This window comes from Sitodiplosis mosellana, unplaced genomic scaffold, assembly GCF_009176505.1.
Source record: "Sitodiplosis mosellana isolate CC-2019 unplaced genomic scaffold, AAFC_SMos_1.0 Smas_scaffold_2, whole genome shotgun sequence".
In the NCBI taxonomy this organism is placed as follows: Eukaryota; Metazoa; Arthropoda; class Insecta; order Diptera; family Cecidomyiidae; genus Sitodiplosis; species Sitodiplosis mosellana.
In genome coordinates, this window is record NW_022595245.1 from 7356122 (window position 1) to 7371973 (window position 15852).

General features: G+C 35.9%; 2 protein-coding genes across 3 annotated transcripts in view; one reads left to right on the plus strand and one right to left on the minus strand.

Annotated features, from left to right (window-relative positions):
* LOC129565226 (paired mesoderm homeobox protein 2A) overlaps positions 1-7438 on the minus strand; it is a 32018-nt gene extending 24580 nt beyond the window's left edge. The window contains exon 1 of the mRNA XM_055439823.1: positions 6780-7438. The gene's annotated coding sequence lies outside the window, so the exon portion shown is untranslated. The remainder of the gene's footprint in view (positions 1-6779) is intronic.
* The window catches only part of LOC129565227 (uncharacterized), a 34989-nt gene extending 19375 nt beyond the window's left edge, over positions 1-15614 (plus strand). Inside the window, exons 1-2 of one of the 2 annotated variants that reach the window (XR_008687591.1) lie at positions 13560-13723; positions 13837-13888. Coding sequence is in view for 1 of the 2 variants with exons in the window: in XM_055439825.1 (XP_055295800.1) it covers positions 13837-13892 (56 nt within the window). In the remaining variant the exon portion in view is untranslated. Of the gene's footprint in view, positions 1-13559; positions 13724-13836 lie in introns of those variants that run through there. The other variant, XM_055439825.1, reaches the window with a different exon arrangement.
* Positions 15615-15852: the final 238 nt, after the last annotated feature.

Consider the following 15852-nt stretch of genomic DNA (forward strand, 5'->3'; position numbering starts at 1 on the left):
TCGTTCAGTTATCCTATGAGATACTGAGAGCGATATCGCAATCACTGTTTACATCACAGTAAATTGGCAAAATGAATTAATTGTTCATTACAGTGCGTCCATGACTCATTCACACTGTGTCATCAAGGACCTCAGAATGTATGGAGTTTTGCTCTGCAAAGTTTTTTCCAACAACTTTTTTCGGTCAGAAGTGATCAAAATCAATTTTGAAGAGCCTTCAAAAATGCAGCGCCTTGTCATTTCAACCAATTGTTTCTAAGACAAGTCTTTAAATTTCATTCGTGTCCGAATCGAATTGTACTTACAGCAAAATTTACATTTATCAGCAAAGATTGATCTAATTGAATGCTTAAAAGTCCGTAAAAAATGATTGAATTCAATTGGCAGGCAACTCACACACACACACGCTCATCGCTTCAATCAAAATGTGGAGCGAAAACAAAAGTCAAACTAAATAAAAACACTCATTCACTCTGACTGGTATGTATCGGTCGGTACGGTTCGCATGGTTCGAGCTCGGTTATTATATGGTTGTTTTATTTTATTAATAAATTTCATAATCAAACAATTCCATCATCATATTTATAAATTAGCGTAAATTGAATTTGATGCGCCGCGTCAACTAATAAACAAAAGTATGCATACGCCATGGCAGCAGCTCACACGCGAACATGAGGCCCGAAACACTCAAGGGAAGTGATATGACATGATGAAAAAAAAAGAGTTTTTTTTTGTTAACATTTCACGAAAACCGAACCGAAAAATAAAAACGAAATGCATGACGAACTCAAAGCGCGTGTTATTAGTTGAATCTGTTTTTTTTCGGAAATATTATTCGTCTGTTGACGAAAATGTCAACCGAGTCGAACTCTCATATGAAGCTGATACCCGAGAAGAAGAACAAAAAAAAAACGACATGTAAATAGCACTTGTTAAATAACGCAGTTGATGGAAAAATGCGCGCGAACACACACATACACACACACACACGATCGCATAAATGAATTGACTCCCAGGCTAATGCAATCGCATGATTGATGCATAAACTTTCGGCATGCTCTCTGCTCAATTTTCAACTGACTCTCTGTGTGTCATATACCGAAAAAGATGATAGACAGAGAAAGCAAAACACGAAAATGCAAAAGCGAGAGATCAAATTTCGTTGAACGAGTTAATAAAATGCAATTGTGGCTCGGGATGATGGTTACGAAGTGACTGGCGGTAAAATGAAGAGTTCCAGCACTGTTTTCTCATTCTCACTCGATTTATTATAATTTTTGTTTTTCATTGCCTTTATGTCAACTTGGATTAAATTAAAGTCATGCCTTTTTCCACTCAACATTCCATCCGCTCTCTCCGGTTCGAATCGAATTGAATCCATTGCATGCATGTAATTTTAATCGAAACGATGTTGCATGATGTCACCGATTTCGGTTTATTCTAATGAATTGTTAATTAATCAACTTAATTTATAACTTCATCACGATGTGCAACTGTGTCCTTTTTGTTATCACAAAAAACGCCACTTCTTTCGATCGGAATTCATATGAAAGTGTTGTTTTGCTCTTCCTCTCTCGCTCTGTTGTTGAAAGACATTCTTTCGTCCAGTGCATCTATTTGCTACTTGGACTTTAAACTTTGCATTTTCGACATCATGAGCATCAACTGGCTTATTGCGTTCAACTGCCGCTTTATAAATTACATTTTCATACTCATCGACAAAACAATAAATTATTGTAATTCTAATTGGTTCACACACTATTCATTTTGCTTTAGCGCACGACATAGCTTTCAACACAAGCGCATAAATAATTAATTGAAATTGTGATGGATAAAACAACGAAAAGCCGTTACACAGTGGCAGAGCGCAGGAGCGCAAGAGGGATAGAGAGAGGCTGACGATCGTGCGCGAGGCCACCGCGCGCTACTCTCGCCAACGGACCAACACAAATTTAGTTGAAATTGAATTAGATGCGTGCGATATGTTTACAGCGCAACGCAATTGAACGATTGATTCGCTTATGTTTTACATATTTAAAATTGAGCACTGGAAAGGAAGCAACCGACCGACCGACCGACTAATTCAAATCGGCTTGGCAAGCACACACATTTATTGCTAAAAAGCGAAACGTTCACAGAACTAACAAACGATACACTGCCACTGCCACACAACAAAAATGGAACTTAATAGATTTATTTTCGTTTTTAATTCTTCAATTTAATAAATGAAAATGGTTGCAAACAAACCGAAACATTCAAATCAAGCGACGATTTCATTTTATGTGTGTGTGTGTGTGTGTTCAGCTCAATTGATAAGCGAGTCATTAGAGACATTAGAGGCAACGCGCTCGTCGCATTTTAGCAGCGCGCGGCATTTCAGTCGCACGAACAAAAGAAAGCCATCGAATACATCAAATTAAACTGATTAATCGAAATGCTTTCCGCTGACTCATTTCACGCAAACACAACTCTATATGCCCCGAATCCTTTCTCTAATTTGTTGAAAATGGAATTTCATTTCGTGGGCTGGCCACCATACTTGCGAAATAGACTAAAACCAATTGCGTTATTAATGGCGAATTGTATTCTGTCTGTCTCATAAAATGATTTGTGGCAATGCTATTTTCCATTTAGCTCAGGTGCAAACAATTTTTCGACAACGACCGAATCCGCACATCACACAGCGCAGTGAGAAGAGAAAAAGGCATTTTACAAAAATTAGCTACGATCAAATTGCCCAAAATGAAAACCTCAACACCGACCGAATTTACTGGTAAATGTGTCGCATTTTCACCGCTAACACAGTATTTCATTTAAAATGAAGATAAATGCCATCCAATCCAATTCCAAATATTTAATATTCATATGATACACAACATTTTCACCGCTTGCTCATGTACACCGCCCTCTCTCTCTTTCTCTCTCTCTCTTTCTCTATCTCTCTTCTTCATCTTTCCCTCTCTACCGCTCTCGCTTGCCAACCCTGTCTGACGCTGCAAACAGATGGAACGAGTCGACAATCGTTAAACAAATGCGACACAGCAATTATATGATTGCTTTTGTAATTTGATCTGGTTTCACGTCTTGTTCCTACCGCACTCTCTCACACTTGGCCACCATCGACTGTATCTCTTTTTTTGCAATTTTTTCTGAGCTATCAAACAAACTCCAAAGAAATTGATACGAAGTGCATTAGATTTTTCAATTTTTTCCCCGTTTTGAGCACTGAAATTGAATTAGACTTCGATTTTATTCGATTCTCTACGGAATTAAAACGACAGTTTTCGTGACATTTGACGACGAAGCATCAGTCTAAGTGAGTGGTTGTGTGGCAACCAAACAACTTCTTCTCTTGTGAGAGCATTTTTTTCAGTGTTATCTCTAGGTAATGAAGTGTTTTCCTTATGTTTTTTTTTCATGGTAAAATGGCATTGTTCGCAGATGTTCGCGCTTGACAATGCGTCTGCAATAAAATTTACACTTGAGTTGCGATCGCAATGTATTGATAAGCCCACTCTTACGGGAAGGTTAACACGAATCCTGTTAACTAAGAGAAATCATTTGTTTATTCCTCGAGATGATTCGGTTGATAGTGACGCAAACAATTTTTAACAGAATTAAAATGATGCACAACAAAGAACAAAAGGTGGTAAAATTCATGCCTGAAATTCTGTGCAAAGCTGATTCAAATCTTTCATGCCTCTTAACAAAGGCCTCTCAACAAAAGGAAGTGCTTTCATTTTGTGTTTGCGAAATTCAACAAAAGCGATTTCAATGAACGACTTGATCAAGAAGCATTGAGCACAAAGGAATGGTGTAAATAGTCCTTAATTCAGGCAAAGATCTTTCAATTAAATAAAGCCAAACGGAATGCACGATGGAATTTTCGATGCCGTCGGCTAGCTTCATGCATATTTGATTGGAATTATCGGTTTTTCGCTCGCTAAACATCTTCACTCCATACAAACAACTTGAAATAAGTTTCACATTAAAAATTCAAACCAAGACATGTTAAGTTGAAATCAATTCCACCAATTCCAATGGCATGTCTATTCCGAAAATAAATTCCTACTGCTTCATCATGAGCTAATTGCTTCAAATTATTTATGATTCGATTTTAAATGCGTGAATTTGTCATCGACAAAGCGAATTAGTCGCAGTTCTTTGGAATGTATTTCATATAGTTGTCTAAATAATTTCATTAAATTGATGAAACTACATCGACTTTTCCCCTTTTATCGCCACAAAAAAAAATTGAACGATTCCTTCTTATCTTTGGGGAAAAAAATTATCAAATGAAAGGATAAATGGTGAAATTGAATTCGGAATACGTTTGAAATGAAAATTGCCGAAAAAGAATGAAGCGTTTTAAACTTCACTTTAAATATGCATAAGTCTTAAATGGCTTTGGTATACGTCAAAATAATTTGAAACGATTGAAAGTATATCTCGAAATTATCAAATGATTGATAGAATCAGGTGAAGTATTTACAGTTGGTTGTAAGCGGTGTACATCAAACACACAATGCCCATTTTAGAAACGACAAAATTTTCTGTAATACCATAATGATGGCGTTTATCGTGAATTTTCGTGAAAAATTCGCTCCATACTTGGAGTCGTTGATTGCCTTTCAATCACATTGCTATCGATTTGGAAAGCGTATTTAGTTTTAAATGCTTTTGACGATGTCGATTTAAATCATCCAGTTTTATCTCTGTCTTGCGGTTTTTCGCATTTATGTCTAATTTGAATTATGTTCAAATCATTTAACGGTATGACATTTGTCAAACAATAATCGTAATTTACATATCAAATTATCGGAATTTCATGTACAGGCACACAAATGTTCAGCGGAGACTTTCATATCGAGCACACATAAGTAATTGATTTAGATTTTGTTATTTTAATTTTCAACGGCACATTTTAATATTTCCTTGATGTTGGCAAAAACCGTTTCTGGTTTTGCATTACCCTAAATGGCAATGAAATTATCTGTGTACAACGCTTAAGTTGTGCGTTATGAACGCTGAAGTTGTTGTCTGTGTTACCGTTATGGCGACAAACACCGAGCCATAATATATGTGTTGAAGTCAATTAAATTTGGAGGAAAACTTCCAAAAGACTTTCATTATGTGTGTGTGTGTGTTTGTTTCATTTTTGCACCAAAATCCATTTATTATTTAAGAAAAAATATGCGAGTGCCACACGAAGAATCCTTGTCGAAACGTGAGGCATTAAATCTTTCGGCCTGAGAAGTGAACAGTCAATCAGATTTCGGGTGTGATTTGGATTACATTTGAATTTCAGATTTTTGTGTATATGTGAATTTTACCGTCATCCTAAGCAAATCCACTGAGAACCTTCTTCCTAAGTACACTGACGCCCGATTAATTATTCAACGTAATAAAGCGCTTTGAACATGTCGCCCAGGTTTTTTTCCCTCTCATTTAATTTCCATTCCACATGAGCATCATTTTTATACCATGTGTGTGTGTCGTAAATGAGTGAGTGGTGAAAGCGGATTTCAATTAGAGCATTTTCCGCAAAATTCACCAGAGTTTTTCCCATTTATTATGAAAATAACCGACAATGTGCATAATATGTCACCACCTGCGGAAGGTTTTATCCGGGATTGGCGTTCCGAAAAATGAATTAAAATCCAAACGTTGCACTGTTTGTTGGTTTGAGTTGATTGACCAGCGGGTCAAGCAATGGACAACAGATTAAATCACTGGCGTTGGCGGCGGCAGACACACATGGAGCACAAAAGTCCACACCGCTCGCAATGAATAAATTGAAATAATAAGGGATTTTTCGACATTACCTTGATCGTTATGTAATCATTTTCCCGATAATTACTCCCATATAAATAAGCATATTAACCCCTGGTTCATATCATTTGCCAGCGTTGCTGTGCACTTTTTACGCGTGAATTTAACTACGTTTTTGTGACCGTTGTGCCACTGTATGGCGTTTTTTACGCGATGCACATATACGGTCAATCGGATTCATTCATTTCGATACCGTGGACATTGTTGTTGTTTTGATTGTCAACTCAACAACCCTGTTAATCGATTACATTTAAATAAATCATTTCGAAGCGGGCAAAATAAAAATGACGGCTCTGATCCGAATAATGCCAATAAACAGCGCGTCCACTCATTTAGCTGTCGCTTCGGATTATCAACAGAAGAATTTCAACTTTTTTACCATTTAGTCGAATTAGTCGTTTTTGCGAATATCAATTATGGTTTTTGCCGGACAATTTGATTTTTGAATTCATCATATTGATTATTGGTTAATGAAGCCTCATTCAAACGAACTGATTGAATGAATTGAGCTATTTTCGTTCTAAGCACATGGATTGAATTTTTCTCTTTGAACTTTTCCTTGCGGAATTCGCTTCATATTTTTTTTTGGACACTTGACAACATGATTTAGTGCATTCTACATCTTCCTTTGTTGTCAACATTTTTTCATAGTAAAAAAAAGTTTGGAGTATTCTACGCATTGTAAAAATTGGCGAAAAAATGCGATTGAAAATCTTTTTCATGGACACTGAATGGAGGTGTTTAGTATGATCGCTTTTACTGAATCATTATTAGTAACAATTCGATACCATCGAAATAAAAATTGCGATGAACCCATTTTGGTGCGAAGGTACTTTGATCAATCTTACTTATAATCGTTATCATTTTGTTATGTGTTTTTATCATCAAAAAAGTGATTCAAATTTTAAAAATGAACTTTTTTGATAATCTCAGTAAGAAAATCATACCTTATTTCCGTCGGTGAAAATGATTGGGCTGTTTGTGTGCGCGTCGGGATCGATTTCCCGTCGCTATATTCAAAATAAGCTAAAATCAACACTTTTCACACTGATTGAATGAGTATTAGTTTGTGTTGTTGTTAGTTACTTTTAATTAGAACTAATTTCAATTACACTTTTATCTTTTTAGAACAATTTTTGTTGAAAAAAAAACTTATCCAAGTGTGGAATAGTCTTTTTTTTATCAGCATTGGTTAATGTAGTTCCTGGAGTTTATCAAAACTGATTTGAATTTTCAAAAATTATCCTGCGGCTGTTCTGTTTTATATTTTTATCATTCGTATTACTCCATTTATTTATCTTTACGTATTACTTATCAACTTTCAAAACTGTTTATATTCAACTTTTGGTCTTTTAAAGCAACTTGCTTGATGAAATTTCTCGAAATCCTAAAATTTCTCTCGCACGTAGAAAATTAAAACATGAACCACTATCGATGGATAAAATTGAAAATATTTGCACTCCCGTTGAGTTCAAAAACCAAATTGCACTTTATCGAAAAATGCCCGTCCAAAAATCCAATCGCCAAAAACTATTCGAAGCGAGTGTGACAAAAGCACGAAACAGTAAAATACACCGAATGAGCGCATAAAATGCGAAAAGATCCGTGCACACGAAACGACAGCAATAACAATAATGAACAATCGCGTCAATCGAGCGCTTAGACGTGCAAAGCCAAAACGATGCCGAAGAATCAAATCAATTTAGATGATGTTGAGAGGAGCGCACGATTGTGTGTTTGTATGGGTTTGTTTGTGTGCGCTTCGGTATATCAGAAAAACTGTGTACGAATGTATGTGATAAACACACACAGCGTGCGAGCGCGAGACGGAAAGAATGAGGGCGAACGAGCGAGCGAGAGTACAGCACTTGTGCCTGTTAACATTCGATTATTCGCTTTTTTCTCACTCAATGCCCGTTTTTATTTGATAGAACGGCAGCGTTTTGTCTTTTTTTTCCCGTTTTATAGGTTTTGTTCATCGACGGCTGGTGCATGACAGTATGTGCAATTTTTATTTGACTTGAATATGGGTGGTGCGAATGGGAAAAAATGCTATCGGCAGTGTGTTTGTGCCGTAGCTGCTGCTGCTGCTGCTGTTGCGGACGATGATGATGACGATGGTGGTGGTGATGGTGGGTACGATGAAACAATGTTGAGATTTTTCTATCCTTCGGCTGGAAGAATCAACCATTGTTATAGTTTTATTCGGATATAAAATCAGTGCCGATTGTCGAGGGGTTTAACACACTCGCACCATATCGACCCGGCATTCTCTCGTTCTGTCTCTATCTCGCTTGACGCGCGCAACGCATCACATCCACCACTTAGGGGCCATAGTCGAGTCTGTGCACAATGTAAAGGGCCAAAACATCTCAATTGGCTCCGCCTCTTTCGGTGCTCTCCCATCCATCCAACGTGTCGGACGATTGCGACGTGTGTGCAGTTCAGGTTCTCTCACATTCTTCAGTATTCCGTTGCTTCCAAGCTTTTTTCTGTCTCATCACATCGGATGTATACACACACACACACACACACACACACACACACACACACACACACAGCATTTGGCCATGCGAAAGGAAAATTAAGTGAATTGAAAACGATATAATAATATTGCTTGCTCGGCTTCTCTGCACTGTGTTGTCTGAGTGAGTGTGTACATCCGTGAATAACATTTGAAAATGAGATACCAAATGAAATAAATGTCTATACAATTTTCAGAGGCAAATGAAAAATCTAACTAAGTTATAGCACAAGCACGAGCACAGGATCGCGCGCGCATTTTCCTTTATGTACAACGTATTCGCACATTTTATACATACATGGAGTAAATGGTGGCATGGCACATGGAAAGCGCTCCATAAAAAACATCCTTATGTACAAGAAGACAAGATATGGATGCTGATGCCCCGAGTAAATGGAATAGACACAAGGGAGGAGAACGGTAGCGCGCACAAATTTATTGTTAAAGCAACAAACGTCGCCTTCATCGTCGTCTTCGGTCGCACGAACACAATTTAGCCACAAGCATACGATCGACACAAACAACTTAATTTATTGCTTGTGCCGGATTAATCCTGTAGCTTCAACAATAATGCTAATAATTTGTGTGCATGTGATTTGTTATGGAGTGTTGTTTTTGTTGGTGCGTGCGCGCGAGCCATCGAGCGGGATGGATGGATGGATGGAGGGTGGGGAGAGTGTGAGATACGATTTGCGTTTGTGTTGATTCGTTTGTTCGCTCCACTTGTGTATGTCGTTGATGGATCCGCTTCGTAATGTTGTTTTCGATATGCGTGTCTCAGCTTCCAAAATGGTATTTTAATACTTACTTTAATAAATTATCATTATGAAATTACATTGAATTTTGCACAAGACACAGGCGCATAACGCACCCCAGCCGCATCGTAATGGTGGACGAGACAAAGTGGATGAAAGCTGCTACGGGAGCAATATTAATATGATTTCTGTGAGTTTGTGGTGATAATAGGTTTTTTTGTTGTTTGGATGGAAACAGAAACTCGTTTCGACCGAATTTGGGCAAATGAGAATCGAATCGTATTCGGGCAAATGAGCAGAAAATTCATGTATGAATGGCAATAGCATCAACGGTAATCACTCTCTATGGCTAACAATGACGAATTAATGAAAATTTCATTCTATTTCAATTGGAATGGTGTTGGAGTGCGAAGCAACGAGACTCGCAACGTTTGCATGTGGATGCGATTGTGTGAAGAACTTTGATTGCTTAAGCCTAATTAACTTTGCTATCCAATTTTATTGTGTGCATACTGAAGCATGTCGACGTGTGAACAGGAACACAAACACAGTGTTACAGCGTTCGTTTCGGCTCTTTGATGCAAGAGAACGAACACAGGACTTGTACACATACACACACATATACCGAAACCCACTCATAACAAATTGAAAGTGAAACGTTCTTCTAATTATTTATGCATAGAAAGTGAAATTTCGTTTAGTTATTTCACATCATTTTTGCGATGGATTACATGTGTATGCGCGCCTGTGTTTTGATATTCATGAAATTGGCTTAATTGAATCCGATCAGTTTCTTTTTTTTTTAAAAAGGGTTTTCGACCATCGAATAAGAGGTTGAATGGGTCGGATTTAATCGAAATAATTGGGCTTTCGCATTGAATTTACATCCAAAACCTTTTTTTCCAAATAAATCGTTTCACATCTTATGCCGACGACTGTATAACAATATTTTCGCCATTTTTTCCCCGTTCTCGATTTCAGTGCATTAAATTGAATGGGATTTATACATGCAAAAAGAATCGATTTATTATAATGCTACTTCTTTATGTATGTATCATTTGAATAGAAGGATCATTTGATATATACACCACGCTCTGTCAGCCGATCTTGCTCTCCATTTCGAATTGAATTGCAACCTCTTAAAATCATAATTCAAGCTTCGCACACAGACACATTTGCTCGGTCGTCCAAGGATAATGTAAACAATTTCGAAGAATTATTTCAATTTGAAGCTAATTTATTATTTAATACACACAAATTGAACGAAACACCAAACAAACTGAAGAGCCAAGCCAAGGAACAACAACAACAACAACGAAAAAATAATAAGAATAAAAGCGATGCCGAGCGACTGAAAAATGAGAACGAGCGCAAAGAAAAAGTGTGATGAAAAAACCGTGTCTCTCTTTTGTATTGAATCGTTCGTCTGACGTAAGTGAGTGGTAAAAATGTTATCAAAGAAAAGGTTTATTTATTTATCGTCATTCATAACACACACACACAGAGGGAAGAGGGGGAGGGAAGTTGGGAGCGACGCTTTTTGTATCGTTATATGATGATGCACGCCACGAGGATAAATAGCAAGCATGAAATCGTTGCGAAAAATCAAATTGATTAAGTGAAAATCAAGAGAATGAAGTAAAAAGAGAATGTTGTAACTTTCAATTCAGTGCACACGTATATACACACATACACACACTGAAGCCGTATTATACTTTTCTAATTCTATTCAATCTGCTTTTGAGCTGGAATATTGCGTTACGAGGGGAAAAGAGATGAAAGTAGCAGCAACAGCAGCAGCCCGGGCTACGGAAAACAACGAAGATGGAAAAAGTTTTTCAGCATAGGCGCCAAAACGTAAGAACCAAACGAATGAACGAACGGTGATTCGGAGCGGGAGGTAGAAACCAAAGAGCAGCAACTGAAAAAGGGAGTGAGAGGGAGAGAAAAAAAAAATGAAGAAAAATTCGAAGAAAAGCAAACTTAAATCGTTTGCCCGAAGACATTTATCTCGTGCCACAACTTTATTGCGTTCAATTTGATATTTGCTCGTGTGTTCATTGGGCGTGTGTATGTGTACGGAATGATGTTTTTATTCCATTTGCTCAAATTACTTTTGTATGGAATATGGCGCATAAGATCCATTTATGCACACATTCATTCAATTTCTTTTCTTATTGTTTGTTCGCGCTCATTCCTTCTACCATCCACCATACGCCATCTCTTTCTATCACTCTCTCTCTCTTGCATTCTCGTATGAGCGCTTGCTCGCTCGCTTTTTTCCGGTCGGTTATTTTGCTTCGTGCAACTTTGTTTGCACTATCACATTTAATTCGTTGCTTTTCTTTCTCCTTTTTTTCATTTCGTTTTCCAGGCCAATACAGATTAGCTTTTGCTACTTACCATTTTCTCTTGTCGTTTTGCTCTTCGCCGATTTTTTTTTCGCCCGTTCGCCCTACGATACCGAGAGACACATTCCATGTTTATTTTTCTTGCTTGCCCTTCTGTTGCTTTCGCTTCCAATCCAACCGCAAAATGTTCGCTCATTTCTCATTCTTGGCGTATCACTTAAGAGCTGAAAATAAAAACGCGAAGCGAAAGTAATAAAAATCCACGTTTACACAAGCGCTGAGAAGCGATTTTTCTGCGTTAGAAACAAGGAAAGATGTGCTATGCTCCAAAAGATGATGTGAACGTCTCTTCGTCTCTGGTTTTTTTTTTCTTTCTGGTTCGTGCTAAGGTTTTTTCTGCTTCGAAAACATTCAAGCACTTTTCGTAGAAATTACGATGATACGGCTCATCTTACCACACAGCACGTGCTTTCCCTAATCAACGGGATAACAATTTATTTGGAAATCATTGCTCTCGTATGTTTACATCGACCAAAAAAAAAACATCTCTTTTGCTTTTGACGAATTTAGACGATATTCAATAATAAAAAGTAAACATTCTTTTATCCTTGAGGCGCTTTTATTCCTCGATAAACAAACATTTTCTTCATCATCGTCTTCATCTGCTTGATTTGGATTCGATTAGCAAGAATAGCAATAATTCAATTAGAATCCATTTCAATCAAAACCAAAGCAAAATATCCTTCTTCAATCAATAAAACAAAATACCGAAACGAATACTTCGGAAGAATTGATTGAGATTCTTTCAAAGTTCGTATCATTACAATTCATTCGTACACAAATCCAAAAATTTTGTGTCAAATCCCTTATCACATTCAAATTGTGTACACTTTTTTGCCAACAAACTTGAATTTGGTGATTCATTCGATGGTGAAGTCGAAACGGTTTATATAACCATTGATTTCTCCTTTGAAATCGACGGAAAAGAATGTGCTTCGCAGGAAATGTGTGAGCATACAGAAAAACGATGCTATAGAGAAAACTGAGGGGCGGAGCCTTAATTTTAGCATGAACACAAACCAACGGTTTCAGCATTAACTTCGATTTGAAAATGAATCATCTATTGAATCGGCAGTTTTTTCTTCAGTATTCAGGAAGTTTTTTGTGTTTTAATTTTGATTCCGTACATTTATCTATTACTGTGCAAATTAACGGGATCAAAATTCATGCAAATCTCCTTAACCTAAGGAAAATATGCAACACACATCAAACCAATCATATTTATAGTTAAAAATCATTGAAATGTTTCATCTTTGCGAATTGTACTAGTGTTTAGCTGTTGTACTAAATTAATCAATACCTTGAATACCATGGATAATAACAAACAGAGGACATTTTGAAACACGTAAATTGGCCACAGATAGAAAAAAGAATCGAAATATGTTTCGCTATTTAAGAAACGATTACAGAATGAAGTTCACTGAGTTAAGTTCACTCACCAGTGAACTCCTCCACTCATCTTATACACTTTCGTGTGACCGTCTCCACCAGAACATATGACGATTTGTTATCAAAGGATGTACACGATGAAAAAGATAGATAACAATTGCACATAATTCATAAATGAAAAATTGAACAGATGAAATAATGAAAATCAATTGGGTCACCCAAACAGAATGAACATTGGACGCACATTCATCCTCGCGAAATCCGAATTGTATTTTGTTTTATTATAAATAAACGAATACAGTGACTTTTTGTAAACCATGCTGAAATAAATTGAGATAAAACGCAAACAACGTTTTATTCATCATCATAATGTGTTCGTCTCCATTTTTTGATGTCTCGTTTTAATGGAGTGACATTGTGGAGGAAGATGAAAAGTGGAGGTGGTACCATCGATTTTCCTTTTTCGTTGTGATGATCAACCTTGATGTAAAACATGCAGTACACACGCACAAACTAAGAATGTAGGCAGAAAAATACGCCAGATATGAAGCGTTTATATAGGAATGTGTCATGAAATCGCGTTGTTTTAAACAGTTGATGCGATTATAAAAGGGCGATTCAGTTGTTGAAATGAATCATTTCATTTTTGTTTGTTCAACAGTTTACATAAAATATTTGTTTATCAACATGAAACAGTTCATTTCTATGTTTTTGTCAGTTTTCATACAATATATCCCATCATTTGCGACAAAAATCCGACGATTTTTTTTGTTAACCACATCGCGCCTTTGCTTATTGTAGCATAGTTTTGGGTAAGACACTACTTTAGAAAATTATTTTGAACTATTATTGTTTAATATATTATCAAGAAAATATTATCAATGTGTGGGTGGTTAAAATATTGGTTCACATTTTTTTCTTCTAGGGATGTTTGAAGGTAATCGTTTGCGCGGGAAAAATGTTCTACTAAATTTTATGTAAGTATATTGATAAGATCAAGATTACACACTGGAATAACATCAAGAGTTTAAAAATGTGAATATCATAAAGTTGACTCATTCCTGAAATGTGACATTTTTCAGATTATCAAAAATGTCGAAAACAAGATTACTAAAAATTTTACTTTTATATGAATTATTAGAAATACTGAAAATATTATTCATACAGTATTTTAAGAGCTCGAACCTATGATATATTTCATTTAGCTAGAAAAAAATATTTTCACCGAATTTGTTTGAGCGAACGTTTTTATTTAGAACAACAACAACAGTCAATATTTGGTGAACTAAGGCCTTAATCTAAAATTTGAAAATACATTTTTTTTTTTTTGTTTCTTAGCATTTGAAGATAATATTCCCAAAATTAGAGAGAAATTTTTTCGTCTGGGCGGATTCGAGTGAGGGATATTGAACTAAGTATGGACGATTTAGTCAAGAAAAAATTTCTGTATCAATATAATGAGGTTTGAATGCATACAGAATTTAAAGAAAAAAATAGAAAAATGACGTATACTGAATTTTACACGTTAGTTTTGACGTAAAATACATTTTAGCGAGGATTTATCCTCGTTTTCACCAAGAAGCATTTGGCCACCTTATTCATAGAGATCATGCAAGGACGATTGTTCTAAACTTTAGTAGGTAAATGGTGCTGGCATAGTATCGTACATAGTCGCAATTTATGCACTAATGAAACTATGTTTTCTGAGCACAGAGCAGTAGCAACGACCATAAAATATATGTATTTCATCAAGTTTATCAAGTTCTTTCCAAGTTTATGTTCGACACTTTTGTTTAATCTCTACTATCTAAATGTACAGTATTAATTAATTACGGGCACGGCGTTAGATGGCGTTTTTTCTGGTCAAAATTATTGACATTTCCCTTTTGACATTGGCCAGCAACAATCAATATTCATCCACATCTCAACAATGTGAATAAATTCTTATTCTTTTTCTCTTTGAAACTAAATGGATTAAAACGAAAAAAAAATTAGGGTTTTGGATATTGCATTTGTCTGGACTCCCTCTTCGCTACAAAATCACTGATTAAGGACTTTATGAAGAGTGTCTGTCCAAGGACAGTGTTTCTGTCATTTGAATCAATCGTGCTGCAGGGTTTTTTAATGGCATCAAGTCCAGTGAAAATTGTAAAGTTCGATATCATGTAGCATTATGTAGTTACATTCACATGTTGTGTCTTCGCTATGTATGTTGAATCTACACAAATCTTCATTGCATTTAACTGATGATGTTTCAATTATAATAGTATCGCATGATAGTATCGCATTATCAAGCTTCATTCTAATAATGTCAAAGTCCAAATAAATACCTATAACAATCCTAATGTATTTTTGCGACTTTTCTTCTACATTTTGTGCTTACTTTATTTTAAAAAAAACGAGCTTATAAATAACAATGCAATAAAATCATGGGAATACCCAACATTGGAGTTAATTTCAGAAATATTTGAACCATTGCATAACAACACATATTGCTCATTTGCATAACGTTTATTTTTATCTCGGCGCGCGTGTTCGTTGCGTCTAGAAAAATGCCAATCACATTATTGATAAAATGAGTAAATTCAAATGAATAAATTATGATTACATTCATTTATATATAATATGCATTATATTAAACCGATGATGTCAAAGAAATCAATTCAGAATATATAGATATATAGCCATATATGGCTAATTATAGTTGAACGTTATTTAATTTGAAAAAAGAAAGAAATTGGGTTAATGTTTGGATAATATTTTATTGGGATGGCTGCAGATTTTGAATATTCAATACATTCATATTACACAAATTATTATTAAAGAATTTTTGTAGTCAATTCTACAAAAAAAATTCTGGTAATGTGAATCTTTCAAAACCTATTCATCCTTAAGCTTTTGATTCTACAGAAGCTGTTTAAAGCTTCGTGCCTGCACAAAC